This window comes from Trachypithecus francoisi, unplaced genomic scaffold (assembly GCF_009764315.1).
Source record: "Trachypithecus francoisi isolate TF-2019V2 unplaced genomic scaffold, Tfra_2.0 Lachesis_group5, whole genome shotgun sequence".
Taxonomy (NCBI): Eukaryota; Metazoa; Chordata; class Mammalia; order Primates; family Cercopithecidae; genus Trachypithecus; species Trachypithecus francoisi.
This window is the reverse complement of record NW_022681470.1, coordinates 133,727,469-133,745,795: the sequence shown is the minus strand read 5'-3', so window position 1 is coordinate 133,745,795 and position 18,327 is coordinate 133,727,469. Positions and strand designations below refer to the sequence as shown.

At 51.0% G+C, this 18,327-nt stretch overlaps 1 protein-coding gene across 1 annotated transcript; it reads left to right on the top strand.

The window, feature by feature from the left end:
* Window positions 1-450: 450 nt before the first annotated feature.
* Window positions 451-17,345, top strand: CUNH19orf44 (chromosome unknown C19orf44 homolog). The gene is given in 7 exon segments (XM_033198604.1): window positions 451-1,000; window positions 1,003-1,352; window positions 2,963-3,278; window positions 6,661-6,737; window positions 11,029-11,515; window positions 15,182-15,277; window positions 16,692-17,345. Coding segments are annotated over 7 exon segments (1,884 nt in total). The 5' UTR covers window positions 451-594; the 3' UTR covers window positions 16,844-17,345.
* Window positions 17,346-18,327: the final 982 nt, after the last annotated feature.

Genomic DNA, 18,327 nt, shown 5'->3' with positions numbered 1-18,327 from the left:
GTGTCTGGCTCCTTTTTTTTTTTTTTTGAGACAGAGTCTTGCTCTGTCACCCAGGCTGGAGTGCAATGGCGTGATCTCAGCTCACTGCAAACTCCGCCTCTCAGGTTCAAGCAATTCTTCTGCCTCAGCGTCCTGAGTAGCTGGGATTACAGGCGCACGCCACCATGCCCCGCTAATTTTTGTATTTTTAGTAGAGACGGGGTTTCACCATGTAGGTCAGGCTGGTCTCGAACTCCTGACATCGTGATGCACCTGCCTCGGTCTCCCAAAGTGCTGGGATTACAGGCGTGAGCCACTGGGCCTGGCTCGGCTACTTTCCCTCAGTATGATGTATTTGAGATTCCTGCATACTATTATATTAGTATTTGTTTTTTAAATTGCTGAACAGTGTTCCACTGTATGGATGGACCATAGTTTGTAATCTATTCACTAATTAATGGATAGTTTCATTGTTTCAGCATGTTAGCCAGGATGGTCTCCATCTCGTGACCTCGTGATCCGCCTCCCAAAGTGCTGGGATTACAGGCGTGAGCCACCGCACCCGGCCCAAACAGCAGGTACTCTTATGCAAAATTGCTTCCCTTCCCCCACAGAATGGCTTCTGCAAGGAAAGCCAGCTATCCCATGCGCGATGTTTTTGGTGACTTCAGTGACACTTCCTTAGAAGATTCAACAATGGAAGAAATCAGAAACTTCCAGATCAGTAGAAATCTTACCAAAATAGCACCTGGTCATAGCAGATTTCTAAAAAGAAACCAAACTCTAGGTGAGAAACACTTACTCCTGAAAGAGAACCCTGTACTGGGGAGTGGACCCAGCCTTGCCTCAAGTAGACCACCCACCACTGCCTCCAGGATCCGAGCCAATGCCGCACTCATGAAGCTGGCCCAGCTGGAAACCCGGATCATGAATCGGAAGCTGCAGAGGAATTTGTCTGACACAGAATCTGACTCAATGACGACCAATGCCAGTCTTCCAAAGAGAGCTGACAGAATCCTCTCAGGGGTGCAATCGAACTTGCGTCCCAGAACACAGACAACACTTCCCAGAGTCAAGCCCGTCAACTTCCTGTCACCGAAAATAATGCACAGAACACAAAAGTCAGTAGGTTTCTAAAGAAGAAACAACCATCTGTTGAAAACATATCCCCTGAAGCACCTGTTGGGAAAGAGAGGACTTTGCAAACCCCCAAACAGAAAGAACCTGCTAGAACATTTGATTTTCCAGACAGTGACGAAGAAGAAATGAAAGTATTGCTAGGAAGCTTGATGGACTCTTCTAGAGAAAAAAAGACGAGTCAAGGCTTCAGCAGTGTTAACGTCAGTGAGGAAGAAGAAAGAAAACTATTTTTGGTAAGATTTTTTTTTTTTTTTGGTAAATTTATTTTTATTTATTTAATTTAATTTAATTTTTTTTTTTTTGAGACGGAGTTTCGCTCTTGTTGCCCAGGCTGGAGTGCAATGGCACAACCTCTGCTCACCACAATCTCTGCCTCCCGGATTCAAGCGATTCTCCTGCCTCAGCCTCCCAAGTAGCTGGAATTATAGGCATGCGCCACCACGCCCTGCTAATTTTGTGTGCTTAGTAGAGATGTGCGTTCTCCATGTTGGTCAGGCTGGTGTCAAACTTCTGACCTCAGGTGATCTGCCCGCCTCGGCCTCCCAAAGTGCTGGGATTACAGGCATAAGCTACTATGCCCGGCCAGTGACTGGCTAATTTTTTATATATATATATATATATATTTTTTGAGACCAAGTTTCATTCTTGTTACCCAGGCTAGAGTGCAGTGGCGTGATCTCGGCTCACCACAACCTCCGTTCCCAGGTTCAAGCAATTCTCCTGCCTCAGCCTTCCTGAGTTTGGGATTACAGGCATGTACCACCATGCCCGGCTAATTTTGTATTTTTAGTAGAGACGGGGTTTCTCTGTGTTGGTCAGGCTGGTCTCAAACTCCTGACCTCAGATGATCCACTCGCCTTGGCCTCTCAAAGTGCTGGGATTACAGGCATGAGGCACCATACTCAGCTTTTTTTTTTTTTTGAGACAGGTTCTTGCTCTGTCACCCAGGCTGGAGGGTGCAGTGGCGCAATCTCAGCTCACTGCAACCTCTGCCTCCCAGGCTCTAGTGATCCTCCCACCTCTGCCTTTCAAGTAGCTGCGATGCTTTGTTGCCAGGCTGGAGTACAGTGGCCCGATCTCGGCTCACTGCAACTTCTGCCTCCCTGGTTCAAGCAATTCTTCTGCCTCAGCCTCCCAAGTAGCTGGGATTACAGGTGCACGCCACCACACCCGGCTAATTTTTGTATTCTTAGTAGAGATGAGGTTTCACCATGTTGGCCACGATGGTCTTGATCTCTTGACATCGTGATCTGCCCTCCTCAGCCTCCCAAACTGCGGGGATTACAGGCTTGAGCCACCACGCCCAGCCTTGCGGAATATTTTCTACTCCCAACATTATCTTACCTAAATATTGTACCATGACTTTCAGAAATGAAGAGAGAAAGGGGATGCAGTAAGACAAAAATGTGATCCCTGCGGTGTTGGTCTCATGCTCCCCGCTAATTGCACTGTCTGTTGAACCATAAGAACTTAGGTTATCAGCCAGATATGGTGGCTCTCACCTGTAATCCCAGGGCTTTGGGAAGCTTAGGTGGATAGATGCTTCAGCTGTGGTCAAGGCCAGTCTGGGCAACATAGCAAAACCTATTCCTACCAAAAAAAAAAAAAAAAAAAAATTTGCCAGGTGCGGTGGCACATGCTTGTAGTCCTAGCTGCTTGGGAGGCTGAGGTGAGAGGATCGCTTGAGCCCAGGATGTCGAGGCTGCAGTGAGCTATGATTGAGCCGCTGCCCTCCAGCCTGGGCAACAGAGTGAGACCCTGTCTCAAAAAAACAAACAAACAAAAAAACCCCACAAAAACCTTAGTTGTCATAAGTTTGTTAATTTCAAGTGTTTTATATCAGGTCCCATCTCAGCCAAGAGCATTTACTGTACCCAGTGTGGAACTCTCCAGCGCAAAGCCGTCTCAGACATCACACCTGCCAACCTCCCTGGCAGCAGAGAGAACCCTTCACAGCGCTCGCTCAAGAGCAGACTCCCCACAGAGTCACGTTTCCGGTGACACCACCTCCCACACGCCGTCAGTTTCCATCACAGGCGCCTTTTCAGAATCAGCGTCTTTAAGAATGGGGCACGTCAAGCTTGCATCCTCCCCTGGAAGGAGTGAGGCTGAGCCAGTGGATGAACCGGTCTCAGAAGGTGCTGATAACAGCCTCGACGGTAATCCCGGTCCCGGTGCAAAGCCAGTACCTTGGGCAGGAAGGGTGGGGCCACCTTTAGAGTCCCCGATGCAGTGGTCATGGGGCATTGCCACAGGCAGGGTATTTTGAGTCACATCACACACTCAGCTTTCTAACTTTCTTGTCTGGTTGAGGGGCCAAGTCAGATTTTTGTGCTATCTTTATTTATTTATTTATTTAATTCTGAGACAGGGTCTTGCTCTGTCACTCAGGCTGGAATGCAGTGGGCATGATCATGGTTCACTACAGCCTCTACCTTCCAGGCTCAAGCAACCTGCCTGCCTCAGCCTCCTGACCAGCTGGGACCACAGGCATGTGCCACCACACTGGGCTAATTTTTGTACTCTGTGGAGACCAGGTTTCGCCGTGTTGTCCAGGCTGATCTTGAACTCCTGGCCTCAGGTGATCTGCCTGCCTTGGCCTCCCAAAGTGCTGGGATTACAAGTGTGAACCACCACACCTGGCTTACCAGCTCATCTCTGGAGTCAATTTAAACCTTTTGGAAGCTGTTGGAGGCTAGGCCTGGTGGCTCATGCCTGCAATCCCAGTGCTTTGGAAAGCTTAGGCAGGAGGAGTTTGAGACCAGCCTGGGCAACATGGTGAAACCCTGTCTTTACAAAAAATACAAAAATTAACTGGGTGTGGTTGTGCACACCTGTAGTCTCAGCTACGCAGGAGGCTGAGGCAGGAGGACCGTTTGAGCCTGAGAATTGGAGCCTGCCTGGGAATTGGAGGCTGCGGTGAGCTATGAACACACCACTGTCCTCCAGCCTGGGTGACAGAGCAAGACTCCATCTCTAAAAAAACATGTTTTTAAACCCAAAAACCTGTTGGAGCACCAGCATCTCCACAGAGAGCCCCATGCTCCTGGTCCCGGCACACACTTGGTCCAGACACTGGCCCCACCCTAAGGTCCTACAGTGCCTTTGACTTGCGGTACTACGTATATATATATATATATAACTTAGAACTCTTTTTTTCAGAACTCACAGTCTATTAACTTGCTGTAAATGACAACATAGGATGCTTTGGGGCCGTGTCTCAGGTCTGCCCCTGCTCCACAGTCTTCTCCCTGTTTCCCCCCAGCTGGCTGGGTGCCCTGCCACCTCCCTCCCCTTACACCACATGCGTACTTCTCAGCAACTTCCAACAGTGCACTCTGATCAGCTGCTAATCTGCCTGGACCAGGGGCTAGTACGCCTATTTTCTGTCTTTTTTTTTTTTTGAGATAGAGTCTCGCTCCATCACCCAGGCTGGAGTGCAGTGGTGCGATCTCGGCTCACTATAATCTCCGCCTCCCGGGTTCAAGTGATGCTCCTGTCTCAGCCTCCCGAGTAGTTGGGACTACAGGCATGCACCACCATGCCTGGCTAATTTTTTGTATTTTTAGTAGAGACGGGGTTTTACCATGTTGGTCAGGCTGGTCTGGAACTCCTGACCTCGTGATCTGCCCGCCTCGGCCTCTCAAAGTGCTGGGATTATAGGTGTGAACCGCGGCACCTGGCCCTGTCTTCTTCTTTTTTTTTTTTTTTTGACAGAGTTTTGCTCTTGTTGCCCAGGCTGGAGTGCAATGGCATGATCTTGGCTCCCTGCAACCTCCGCCTCCTGGATTCGAGCAATTCTCCTGCCTCAGCCTCCTGAGTAGCTGGGATTACAGGCGCCCGCCATCGCACCCGGCTAATTTTTCTATTTTTAGTAGAGATGGGATTTCAACACGTTGGCCAGGTTGGTCTTCAACTCCTGACCTCAGGTGATCCGCCCGCCCTGGCCTCCCAAAGTGCTGGGATTACAGGCGTGAGCCACTGTGCCCAGACTGTCTTCTGTCTTTATAAAGCTTTCTCAGAAGGCAGCTACACTCTTACACATTGTCTATGGCTGCTTTCACACTGTGACAGTGGAGCTGAGTAGTCACAACAGACAGTCTGTACCCAAAAGCTGGAAATTTCCCAGCTAGCCTTTTATTTTGTATCATTGTTATTATTATTATTTATTATGATTGTTATTTTTGAGACGGAGCCTTGCTCTGTCACCCAGACTGGCGTGTAGTGGCATGATCTTCGCTCACTGCAACCTCCGACTCCAGGTTCAAGCGATTCTCCTGCCTCAGCCTCCTGAGTGGCTGGGACTACAGGTGCGCACCACCACACTTGGCTAATTTTTGTATTTTTAGTAGAGACCAGGTTTCACCATGTTGGCCAGGCTGGTGTTCAACTCCTGGCCTCAGTTGATCCGCCCATCTCTGCCTCCCAAAGTGTAGGATTACAGGCGTAGGCCACCATGCCCGATGATGAGGATGACGATGATGATGATTTTTTGAGACAGAGTCTTGCTCTGTCACCCAGGCTGGAGTGCAGTGGTGCAATCATGGCTCACTGCAAGCTCCGCCTCCCGGGTTCACACCATTCTCCTGCCTCAGCCTCCCTAGTAGCTGGGACTACAGGCACCCGCCACCACGCCCGCCTAATTTTTTTGTATTTTTAGTAGAGACGGGGTTTCACCGTGTTAGCCAGGATGGTCTTGATCCCCTGACCTCGTGATCCACCCGCCTCGGCCTCCCAAAGTGCTGGGAGTACAGGTGTGAGGCAACGCGCCTGGCGGATTATTATTATTTTTTAGAGACAGGGTCTCTCTGTGCTCCAGGCTAGAGTGCGGTGGTGTGATCATTGTTCACTGCAGCTTTGAATTCCTGGTCTCAAGAGATTTTCTGGCCTCAGCCTCCTTAGTAGCTGGGGCTACAGGTGCACGTCACCATGCAAAGGTAATATTTTAATTTTTTTGTAGAGATGGGGTCTCACTATGTTGCCCAGGCTGGTCTCAAACTCCTGGGCTCAAGCAATCATCGTACTTCAGCCTCCCAAAATGCTGTGATTATAGGTGTGACCCACTGCCCTGCCTTGTCCTATAGAGGAAAGGTGTGTGGACCCTTGGGCTGGTTTTTTGAGGACAGGGACTGCATGTCTTCATATCTTTCTAAACATTTGTGGGATATTAGGCCGGCCGCGCTCACACCTGTAATCCCAGCACTTTGGGAGGCCAGGGCAGGCAAATCACTTGAGGCCAGGAATTCGAGACCAGCCTGGCCAAATGGTGAAATCCTGTCTGTACTAAAAATAGAAAAATTAGCTGGGCGAGGTGTCAGGCACCTGTAATCCCAGCCACCCAGGAGGCTGAGGTGAGAGAATCACTCGAACTTGGGAGGCGGAGGTTGTGGTGAGCCAAGATCATGCCACTGCACTCCAGCCTGGGTGACAGAGTGAGACTCTATCTCAAAAAAAAAAAGAAAGAAATTTGTAAGATTTAAAAAAAATTATGGAGTAAATAAAGGAGTAAATTCAAATGCTATACTAATTTTTTAATTACAGAGTTTAGAATAAATATTTTATCGCTTGACGATCTGTCTCCAGTTGTCAGTGAGAACTCCGATTTGGAACAGGAGTAAGTACAACAAAGTCATTTTTCATTGTTGATTGTTTTTGTCTTAAAATGTTTTTTTTTTTTTTTTTTTTTTTGAGATGGAGTCTCACTCTGTCGCCCAGGCTGGAGTGCAGTGGCCAACTCAGCTCACTGCAAGCTCCGTCTCCTGGTTTACGCCATTCTCCTGCCTCACCTCCCGAGTAGCTGGGAACAGGCCCCCCACCTCGCCCGGCTAGTTTTTTGTATTTTTTTAGTAGAGACGGGTTTCACCGTGTTAGCCAGATGGTCTCGATCTCCTGACCTCGTGATCCGCCCGCCTCGCCTCCCAAAGTGCGGGATTACAGGCTTGAGCCACCGTGCCCGGCCAAATGTTTTTTTTTTTTTTTTTTTTTTTGAGACGGAGTCTCGCTCTGCCGCCCAGGCTGGAGTGCAGTGGCCGGTCTCAGCTCACTGCAAGCTCCGCCTCCCGGGTTTACGCCATTCTCCTGCCTCAGCCTCCCGAGCAGCTGGGACTACAGGCGCCCGCCACGTCGCCCGGCTAGTTTTTTGTATTTTTTTAGTAGAGACGGGTTTCACCGTGTTAGCCAGGATGGTCTCGATCTCCTGACCTCGTGATCCGCCCGTCTCGGCCTCCCAAAGTGCTGGGATTACAGGCTTGAGCCACCGCGCCCGGCCCAAAATGTTTTTTAAAAAATTTTTAAAAATTAAAAATTGGGGAAGGGTTCACTGTGTTGCCCAGGCCGTCCTCAAACTGGGCTCAAGCAATCCTCTCCACTCGGCCTCCCAAAGTGCTGGGATTACAGGTGTGAGCGACCATGCCTGGCCCAGTGTCGATTCTGACGTGGAAAAGCAAGTAATGTTTCATTTAGGCCTGTAGTTTCCAACTCTGCCCCCCAGGGCACATTGGCAATGTCTGGTGACATTTTGGCTGTCATGACTAGGGGGTGGGTGACAGGTGCAACTGGCATTGTGGGTGGGTGGAGGCCAGGAACACTGCTCCATATTCTCCATATTACGGAATGCACTGGGCGGCCTCCAACTGCAAAGAATGTTGTGGCCCCTGATGTCAAGAGTGCAGTAGGTGAGAGACCCTGATTTAGGTGCTAATAGGATGAAGCTACCTTGGTTAGCTGGTGATTAAAGCACATCCCACCTAAGCCGCCCGTGACAACATCTGCGCGGAGGCAGCACTTCACCAGCTATATCCAGTCACGCTCCCTGTTGGGATTTTTGTCCTGGTGGCCACCGGCACTGTCAGATACACGTGTTGGTGATACATAGTGATGACATTTTAATTTAAAAATTTTTATTGGCGGGCGCGGTGGCTCAAGCCTGTATCCCAGCACTTTGGAGGCCGAGACGGCGGATCACGAGGTCAGGAGATCGAGACCATCCTGCTAACAGGTGAACCCCGTCTCTACTAAAATAGAAAAACTAGCCGGGAGGTGGCGGGCGCCTGTAGTCCCAGTGCTTGGGAGGCTGAGGCAGGAGAATGGCGTAAACCCAGGAGGCGGAGCTTGCAGTGAGCTGAGACCCGGCCACTGCACTCCAGCCTGGCGGCAGAGCGAGACTCCGTCTCAAAAAAAAAAAAAAAAAAAAAAAAAAAAAAAAAAAAAATTTTTATTATTATTATTATTTTTTATTTTATTTATTTTATTTTTTTTATTTTATTTTATTTTTTTGAGACGGAGTCTCGCTCTGTCACCCAGGCTGGAGTGCAGTGGCCAGATCTCAGCTCACTGCAAGCTCCGCCTCCCGGGTTCACGCCATTCTCCTGCCTCAGCCTCCCGAGTAGCTGGGACTACAGGTGCCGCCACCTCGCCCGGCTAGTTTTTTGTATTTTTAGTAGAGACGGGGTTTCACCGTGTTAGCCAGGATGGTCTCGATCTCCTGACATTGTGATCCGCCCGTCTCGGCCTCCCAAAGTGCTGGGATTACAGGCTTGAGCCACCGCGCCCGGCCTTATTTTTTATTTTAAACTTTTTTTTTTTTTTTTGAGAAAGTCTCGCTCTTATCCCCCAGGTTTGAGTGCAGTGGCTCGATCTCAGCTCACTGCAACCTCCGCCTCCCAGGTTCAAATGATTCTCCTGCCTCTGCCTCCCAAGTAGCTGGGATTAAGTCGCCTGCCACCATGCCCGGCTAATTTTTGTATATTTTAGTAGAGCCGGGGTTTCACCATGTTGGCCAGGCTGGTTTCGAACTCCTGACCGCAAGTGATCCACCCACCTTGGCCTCCCAAAGTGCTGGGATTACAGGTGTGAGCCACTGCACCTGGCCTATTATTATTATTATTATTACTATTTTTTGAGACCAGAGTCTCGCTCTGTCACCCAGGCTGGAGTGCAGTGGCGCAATCTCAGCTGACCGCAAGCTCTGCCTCAGGGGTTCACACCATTCTCCTGCCTCAGCCTCCCGAGTAGCTGGGACTACAGGCGCCTGCCACCATGCCTGGATAATTTTAAAAATATTTTTAGTAGAGACGGGGTTTCATCATGTTAGTCAGGATGGTCTCAATCTCCTGACCTCATGATCCACCCGCCTCGGTCTCCCAGAGTGCTGGGATTACAGGCATGAGCCACCACCCCCGGCCTTATTATTATTTTTTTGAGATGGAGTCTCGCTCTGTTGCCCAGGCTGGGACTACAGTGGCACAGTCTTATCTCACTGCAACCTCCACCTCCTGGGTTCAAGCAATTTTCATGCCTCAGCCTCCTGAGTAGCTGGGATTACAGGCACCCATCACCATACCCCACTAATTTTTGTATTTTTAGTGGAGATGGTTTCACCATGTTGGCCAGGCTGGTCTCAAACTCCTGACCTCAGGTGATTCACCCACCTCAGCTTCCCAAAGTGCTGAGATTACAGGCATGTGCCACCGTGCCTAGCCCAATTTATTTATTTTTGAGACAGGTCTCACTCTGTCATTCAGGCTGGAATGCAGTTGGGGGATCATGGCTCACTTCATCCTCAATGTCCTAGGCTCAAGCAGTCCTCCTACCCAGCCTTCTGAGTAGCTGAGACTACAGGCATGCACCCATGCCTGGCTAATTTTTTATTTTTTGTAGAGATAGAGACCGGCTAGGTTGTCCAGGCTGGTCTTGAACTCCCAGCTTCAAGCATTCCTCCTGATTCGGCCTTTCAAAGTGCTGAGATTACAGGTGTAAGCCATTGCCCCCAGGCATGATGAAACTTAATTTTTTAATTATTTTTTTTCTTATAGAGTCTTGCTATGTTGCCCAAGCAGGTGTTGAATTCCTGAGCTCAAAGGATCCTACTGCCTCAGCCACCTAACATTTCATCAGTCTATGATGAAATGTTTTATTTTTGAGTTGGAGTTTTGCTCTTGTTGCCCAGGCTGGAGTGCAATGGCGCCATCTTGGCTCACCGCAACCTCTACCTCCTGGGTTCAAGTGATTCTCCTGCCTCAGCCTCCCGAGTAGCTGGGATTACAGACATGTGCCACCACGCCTGGCTCATTTTGTATTTTTGGTAGAGACGGGGTTTCTCCATGTTGGTCAGGCTGGTTTCAAACTCCCGCCCTCAGGTGATCTGCCCGCCTCGGCCTCCCAAAGTGCTGGGATTACAGGCGTGAGCCACCATGCCTGGCCGAAACTTAATTTTTTAATTTTTATTTTTTTTTCTTATAGAGATAGGGTCTTGCTATGTTGTCCAGGCAGGTCTTGAACTCCTGAGCTCAAAGGATCCTACCGCCTCAGCCACCTAAAGTCCTTAAGTCCATGATGAAATGTTAAATGCCATCCATGTGCCATCTAAGCATGTGTCACCCGATCAGGCTTCCTGCAGCCCTGTAGGGATCCCGTGCTGAAGACGCCACAGTTCTGTTTAGAATACTCCATGCCCACACCTAATGCGGGGCTGGTGTGTCCCCCTTGCCTGCGGGAATGCCGGAGGTCCCCAGCTCCTAGGAGTGCCGTGTTCCTAGCGTGTTGATCTTTCCAAAACACTTCCGGCCAGGCGCCGTGGCTCACGCCTGTAATCCCAGCACTTTGGGAGGCCGAGGCGGGTAGATCACAAGGTCAGGAGATTGAGACCATCCCGGCTAACACGGTGAAACCCCCTCTCTACTAAAAATACAAAAAACTAGCTGGGCGTGGTGGCGGGCACCTGTAGTCCCAGCTACTCGAGAGGCTGAGGCAGGAGAATGGCGTGAATCCAGGAGGCGGAGCTTGCAGTGAGCTGAGATTGTGCCATTGCACTCCAGCCTGGGCGACAGAGCGAGACTCTGTCTCAAAAAAAAAACAAAAGCAAAAAAAAATTCACTTCCCAGCCATCTCTGCCATTCCTCATTTTAGGAGGAAAGTGCTCAGAGAGAGAAAACAGCTGGCAAAATCTTCAGAGCTGAGGTGTCCGCTGGGCCGGATGCCCCCAGGCAGGCCCGGGCGAGGAGCTGGGCATCACAGGGAAAGGCCGCCTCTGCAGAGGGGGATGAGAGCGAGGTCTCAGAGCATCTCAGTGCCAGCTCAGCTCCTGCCATCCAGCAGGACAGCACTTCCAGCATGCAGCCACCATCTGAAGCCCCCATGGTGAACACAGTCAGCTCAGCTTATTCTGAGGATTTTGAAAACTCTCCAAGTCTGATGGCATCTGAGCCAACCGCCCGTTCCAAGGAGTCTCTTGACAGAACACTGGACGCTCTGTCTGAATCCTCTTCAAGTGTGAAGACAGACCTTCCACATATAGCCGAGTCTAGGAAAAAATCGGGCAGGCACATGACAAGGGTGCTTGTGAAGGACACAGCTGTGCAGACGCCAGACGCCACCTTCACCTACGAGTGGACCAAGGGTAAGCACTGGGGCCCGTGGGGGCCGGGGCAGCCGGGACAGGAGCTCAGCGCGTGGTTTACAGCATTCTGGGAGACACGTGGGAGAGCTCAGGTTCCCGAGATCTGAGCTCTTGTTAGTAATCACCTGGAGGGGTTGGCCAGGCAAGGTGGCTCACATCTGTAATCCCAGCACTTTGGGAGGCCGAGGCAGGAAGATCACCTGAGGTCAGGAGTTCAAGATCAGTCTGGCCAACATGGAACCCCATCTCTACTAAAAATACAAAAATGAGCTGGCTGTCGTGGTGTGTTCCTGTCATCCCAGCTACTCCGGAAGCGGAGGCATGAGAAGAACCTGGGAGGCGGAGGTTGCAGTGAGCTGAGATGATGCCACTGCATTCCAGCCTGGGTGACAGAATGAGACTCTGTCTCAAAAAAAAAAAAAAAAAATCACCCAGGGACCTTGGCTCACCATTTCCTCTTCCATGGACAAGGGGCTGCTGCCCTGGTGTGTCCCGATGTCTTCCTAGCCCTGAAGCGTTCAGAAGGATCAGAACCAAGGACTAGGGTAGCAGCTCCCACAGGATGATTCTGTCATGGGGGGCCTCCAGCAGGGTCTGGAGACATTATTAGTTGTCACCACTCGGGGTGGGGAATGCTATTGGCATCTGCTGGGTGGAGGCCAGGGGTGCTATTCCACACCCTGCAGTGCACAGGATGCCTTTGTCCTGGAGAATGAACACCCTGGGTGACTTTCCAGACATTTCTCTCTCTCACTCTGTTTTCAGAGATGGGGTCTTGCTGTGTGGCCCAAACTGGAGTGCTGTGACCTAATCACAGCTCATTGCAGCCTCAACCTCCCCAGGCTCAGGTGATCCTACCTCAGCCTCCCGAGTAGTTAGGATTACAAGCATGCACCCCCATGCCTGGCTAATTTTTGTATTTTTTTGTAGAGATAGGGTCTTGCCATATTGCCCAGGCTGGTCTCAAACTCCTGGGGTCAAGCAATCCGTCAGCCCCAGCCTCCCAAAGTGTTGGGATAACAGGCATGAGCCACTGTGCCCGGCCCTGTATCTTTTTTTTTTTTTTTTTTGAGATAGAGTCTTCCTCTCTTGCCCAGGCTGGAGTGCAGTGGTGCAATCTTGGCTCACTGCAACCTCCGCCTCCCGGGTTCAAGCGATTCTCCTGCCTCAGCCTCCTGAGTAGCTGGGATTACAGGTATGCGCCACCGTGCCTGGCTAATTTTTGTATTTTTAGTAGAGATGGGGTTTCACCATGCTGACCAGGCTTGTCTTGAATTCCTGACCTCGTGATCTGCCTGCCTCAGCCTCTCAAAGTGCTGGGATTACAGGTGTGAGCCACCACGCTCAGCCCCCAGTATCATTTTAAAAAGTTTTTTTGTAGAGACAGGGTCTCCCTATGTTCCCCAGTCTGGTCTTGAACTCCTGGGCTCAAGTGATCCTTCCACCTGCCCATGTTGGCCCCCCAAAGTGCTGAGGCTACAGGCGTGAGCCACCATGCCTGGCCTTCAGGCACTTCTCTCATTCCCAGCTGCAGTCTCGGCTCTTGCTGGTAGAAAGGCCCCATTCTTTTAAACATTTCCATGTTATTATTTTATTTTATTTTATGAGATGGGGCCTTGCTCTGTTGCCCAGGCTGGAGTGCAGTGGTGCAAACTTGGGCCACAGCCTCCTCCACCTCCCGGGTTTCAGCGATTCTCCCACCTCAGCCTCCCCAGTAGCTGGGACTAGAGGTGCCTGGCTAATAAACAGTCCCTTTTAATCTCTCTTTTCTCATCCATATGGCTTTTGACAAGGTAGACTGGATGTGAAAAATGATGTAATTCCCAGCCTGGCCAATGTGGTGAAACCCTGTCTCTTTTTTTTTTTTTTTTTTTTTTTTTTTTGAGACGGAGTCTCGCTCTGTCGCCCAGGCTGCAGTGCAGTGGCCGGATCTCAGCTCACTGCAAGCTCCGCCTCCCGGGTTCACGCCATTCTTCTGCCTCAGCCTCCCGGGTAGCTGGGACTACAGGCGCTGCCACCTCGCCCGGCTAGTTTTTTATATTATTAATAGAGACGGGGTTTCACCGTGTTAGCCAGGACGGTCTCGATCTCCTGACCTTGTGATCCACCCGTCTCGGCCTCCCAAAGTGCTGGGATTACAGGCTTGAGCCACCGCGCCCGGCCGTGAAACCCTGTCTCTACTAAAAAATACAAAAATTTACCGGGTATGGTGGCGCATATCTGTAGTCCCAGCTACTCGGGAGGCCGAGGCACAAGAATCGCTTGAAACCAGGAGGTGGAGCTTGCAGTGAGCCAAGATCGTGCCATTATGCTCCAGCCTGGGCGACAGAGTAAGACTGTCTCAAAAAAAAAAAAAAAAGAAAAAGAAAAAGAAAAGCGATGTAATTCTCACTGGCTCTATTTGTTTTGATTTGGGGGTTTAACCTAACATCAGCCTGACTGGCCCCTCCCCTAAGGAGAGGGGTGACTGGTGTCTGTTTCTCAGGAAGGAAAGTCAGTCACGTTGACTGAGTAAAATCACCTGGAAGTGTTAAATGGTATTTTCTTTTTTTTTTTTTTTTTTGAGACAGAGTCTCGCTCTGCGGCCCAGGCTGGAGTGCAGTGGCCGGATCTCAGCTCACTGCAAGCTCCGCCTCCCGGGTTTACACCATTCTCCTGCCTCAGCCTCCCGAGTAGCTGGGACTACAGGCGCCTGCCACCTCGCCCGGCTAGTTTTTTGTATTTTTTAGTAGAGACGGGGTTTCACCGTGTTAGCCAGGATGGTCTCGATCTCCTGACCTCGTGATCCGCCCGTCTCGGCCTCCCAAAGTGCTGGGATTACAGGCTTGAGCCACCGCGCCCGGCCAAAATGGTATTTTCAACCTGGGATCTGGGCTCAGAATTGTTTGTGTCTGTCTGCATTTCTGTCCATATTTTTGGCAATTTAGGGATGCTTTCATGAAACACTGGCGAGGCTGTTTTCCTAGACTAGGCCTGACAGGGAAAGGAGAGAGAAAAAACAGCAGCCATAAACACGCTGGCCTCAAGAGCCCAGGGGACACACAAAATCCCAAGGTCAACAGTGACCCTTAGAAGAAAGGCTGGGAAAGCACATTTTCCACTGCTCTCGACTCCAGCCACTGTGAGCCGGAGCCACCACTGCACCCAGCTGGGATGACTGTGCCTTGAGCCAAGAAAACCTAGCAGAAAAATGGAGGCAGCCGTGGGAAATATTTGAAAGGGGAAGAGGGTAAAAAAAGCAAAGGGCCAGGCATGGTGGCTCACGCCTGTGATCCCAGCACTTTTGGAGGCTGAGGCAGGAGGATTGCTTGAGCCCAGGAGTTCAAGACCAGCCTGGGCAACATAGGGAAACCCTGTCTCTACAAAAAAAATTTAAAAATTAGCCAGGTGTGGTGGCGCACCTGTAGTCCCAGCTACTTGGGAGACAGATGGGAGGATTACGTGCGCCCAGGAGGCTGTAGAGAGCTGTGATCATGCTGCTGTACTCCAGACTGGGCAATAGAGCAAGACCCTATCTCAAACCAAAAAGAAAATGCAAGAGTGGCGATCACCTTCAGAAAGAGGAAAAAACAAGCTCACGTGGTTTATTCCAGGGTCGTATCTGTGGACCTGAAAGTCATTTCTCTGTGTCCTGTCTGCTTACCCCTCTCTTTGTCCCCGAGATAGTGGCCGGTATGGCAGCCATGGGGCCTGCCCTGGGAGGTGCCTACGTGGACCCGACACCCATTGCCAATCATATTATCAGTGCGGATGCAATAGAAGGTAACAGTCCAGCTTGGGGGATCCTTCCTGTCACATTTTACAGGACTCATCTCACGTGCAGATTCACACCCACTCTGGAGGTGTGGCACCCCTTGCATACTGGCTTCCAGGGGTCCATTGGACAGGGATTATTGCAGCCATGGGCACCTGCCATGGGGAGAGAAAAGGTGTGGATGCCCTTGAACCTTCTGTCTCTTGCAAAGGGACACCCATGTCCCATAAAACAAGAGGGTGAAGAGTGATGCTTGTGTGCCCTGCACCCCAACAAGGCCACTTTTTTTGTTCGTTTTGAGACAGAGTTTTGCTCTGTTGCCCAGGCTGGAGTGCAGTGGCGTGATCTCCACCCACTGTGACCTCCACCTCCCGGGTTCAAGTGATTCTTCTGCCTCAGCCTCCCGAGTAGCTGGGATTACAGGCATGCGCCACCACGCCTGGCTGGTTTTTGTATTTTTAGTAGAGACAGGGTTTCACCATGTTGGCCAGGCTGGTCTCGAACTCCTGACCTCAAATGATCTGCCCACCTCAGTCTCCCAAAGTTCTGGGATTATAGGCATGAGCCACCCCACCTGGCACAAGGCCACTTTTGTGTGTTTCCCTTGGTGGCATTACATCAATAAGCCATAGTTTATTTCCCCTGAAGACATTTATTGGACTGATACTGAGTTGCACAGCCTGGGTAGACATGCCCCTTGCCTCCTGGGTTGAGTCTGTGTGGCCCTCAGAAAGGCTCCAGTCCAGCCTGAGGCATGAGGAAGGAGCCCCAACAGCCAACTTAGAGAGTTTAGTCTTTGCCGAGTCCAGTGGAGCCACCAAAGGCTTATGATACACATAGGAGTCCATCTGGTACCTACTATTTTTTTCCCCTTTTCAATTTTAATTTTTTTTTTTTGAGGCGGAGTCTTGATCTGTCAACCCAGGCTGGAGTGCAGTGGTGTGATCTTGGCTCACTGCAACCTCAGTCTTCCCGGTTCAAGCAATTCTCCTGCCTCAGCCTCCCAAGTAGCTGGGACTACAGGTGCCCGCCACCACGCCTGGCTAATTTTTTTTGTATTTTTAGCAGAGATGGGGTTTCACTATGTTGTCCAAGCTGGTCTCAAACTCCTGAGCTTGTGATCCGCCTGCCTCGGCCTTCCAAAGTGCTGGGATTACAGGTGTGAGCCATCGTTGCTTAAACCCAGGAGTTCGAGGCTGCAGTGCGCTGTGATGGCACCACTGCACTCCAGCCTGGGTGGCAGAGCAAGACCCTGTCTCCAGAAAAAAACAAATATATTTCAGAAGGTAGCCTGGCACCTGAGCAGTGGGGGGGCTGCAGAATTTGTGGGGCCCTGGTGAAGCCACCGAGTGACGCGGAGCTGGGGCAGCCCTGACCGCCTACAGCCCGGCCGTGCTGGCGCTCCATGATGTGCTGAAGCAGCAGCTGAGCCTGACGCAGCAGTTCATCCAGGCCAGCCGGCACCTGCACGCCTCCCTCCTGCGCTCCCTGGACGCGGACTCCTTCCAATACCACACCCTGGAGGAAGCCAAAGAGGTGAGTGCAGCTCCCCACGGGCAGGGGCAGGGCAGTAGGGGAGTGGCAGTCCCCAGATGCTGGCCAAGGGGATGTGGGCCAGGGCTTGGGCTCCAGCACTCAGCCCAGGGCTGCAGGGATGCAGTGGGGCCATCACCTGCTGTCCCTGTGGAGGGAGCCTCATTTCTTGCCACCTTGTGGCAAGAGCTGGTACTGGGTGGGGTGCTGAGCTCCCGCACCTTGCAGCCAGCCCCGCCTGGGCTGTGTGACCTCAGACTAAAGGGACCTACTGTTTGTGGCACTGTTTTCTCCCGTGGGAGGGGTCCTGCCCCTTTCCCTGAGCCTCCTGAGAGATCCCCGAGATGGGGCCAGAGGCGGCCCAGCTGTTCTCAGCGATCACCGTCACCTCTTTTTTACCCTCTAAGAATTTTTATCTGATTACCAGCTGGATGCGGTGGCTCACACCTGTAATCCTGGCACTTTGGGAGGCTGCGATGGGCAGATCACTTGAGGTCAGGAGTTTGAGACTAGCCTGGCCAACATAGTGAAACCCCGTCTCTACTAAAACTACAAAAATTAGCCGGGCATGGTGGCGGGCATCTGTAGTCCCAGCTACTCAGGAGGCTGAGGCAGGAGAGTTGCTTGAACCTGGGAAGTGGAGGTTGTAGTGAGCCGAGATCGTGCCACTGCACTCTAGCTCAGGCGACAGAGCAAGACTCTGTCTCAAAAAAAAATTTTTTTTAATCTGATTACCAAAAATTACGTGCCTGTTTCCTGAAAATCTTGTTACAGAGATGTGTAACCTGCAAGTCCTCCTTAATTTCAGAGATAACTATTACCAACTTGATATATATACTCGTTCAGACTTTTGTATGAACTGTAGTATGCATATTTCTTTTTTTTTTATTTTTTTGAGACGGAGTTTTGCTCTTCTCTCCCAGGCTGGAGTGCAATGGCGTGATCTCGGCTCACTGCAACTTCTGCCTCCTGGGATCAAGTGATTCTCCTGCCTCAGCCTCCCAAGTAGCTGTGATTACAGGCGCCCGCCACCACGCCCAGCTAATGTCTGTATATTTGGTAGAGGCATGGTTTCACCATGTTGGCCAGGCTGGTCTCGAACTCCTGACCTCAGATGATTTGCCTGCCTCAGCCTTCCAAAGTGCTGGGACTACAGGTGCGAGCCACCATGCCTGGCAGCAAATTTCTTTATAGAAATGGTGGTATACAGGTGCGGTGGCTCACGCCTGTAATCCCAGCACTTTGGGGGGCCGAGGCAGGTGGATCACGAGGTCAGGAGATGGAGACCATCCTGGCTAACACAGTGAAACCCCGTCTCTACTTAAAATACAAACAAATTAGCCTGGTGTGGTGGCGGGTGCCTGTAGTCCCAGCTACTTGGAAGGCTGAGGCAGGAGAATGGTGTGAACCTGGGAGATGGAGCTTGCAGTGAGCCGAGATCGTGCCACTGCACTCCAGCCTGGGTGACAGAGCAAGACACCATCTCAAAAAAAAAAAAAAAAAAAAAAGGCCAGATGTGGTGGCT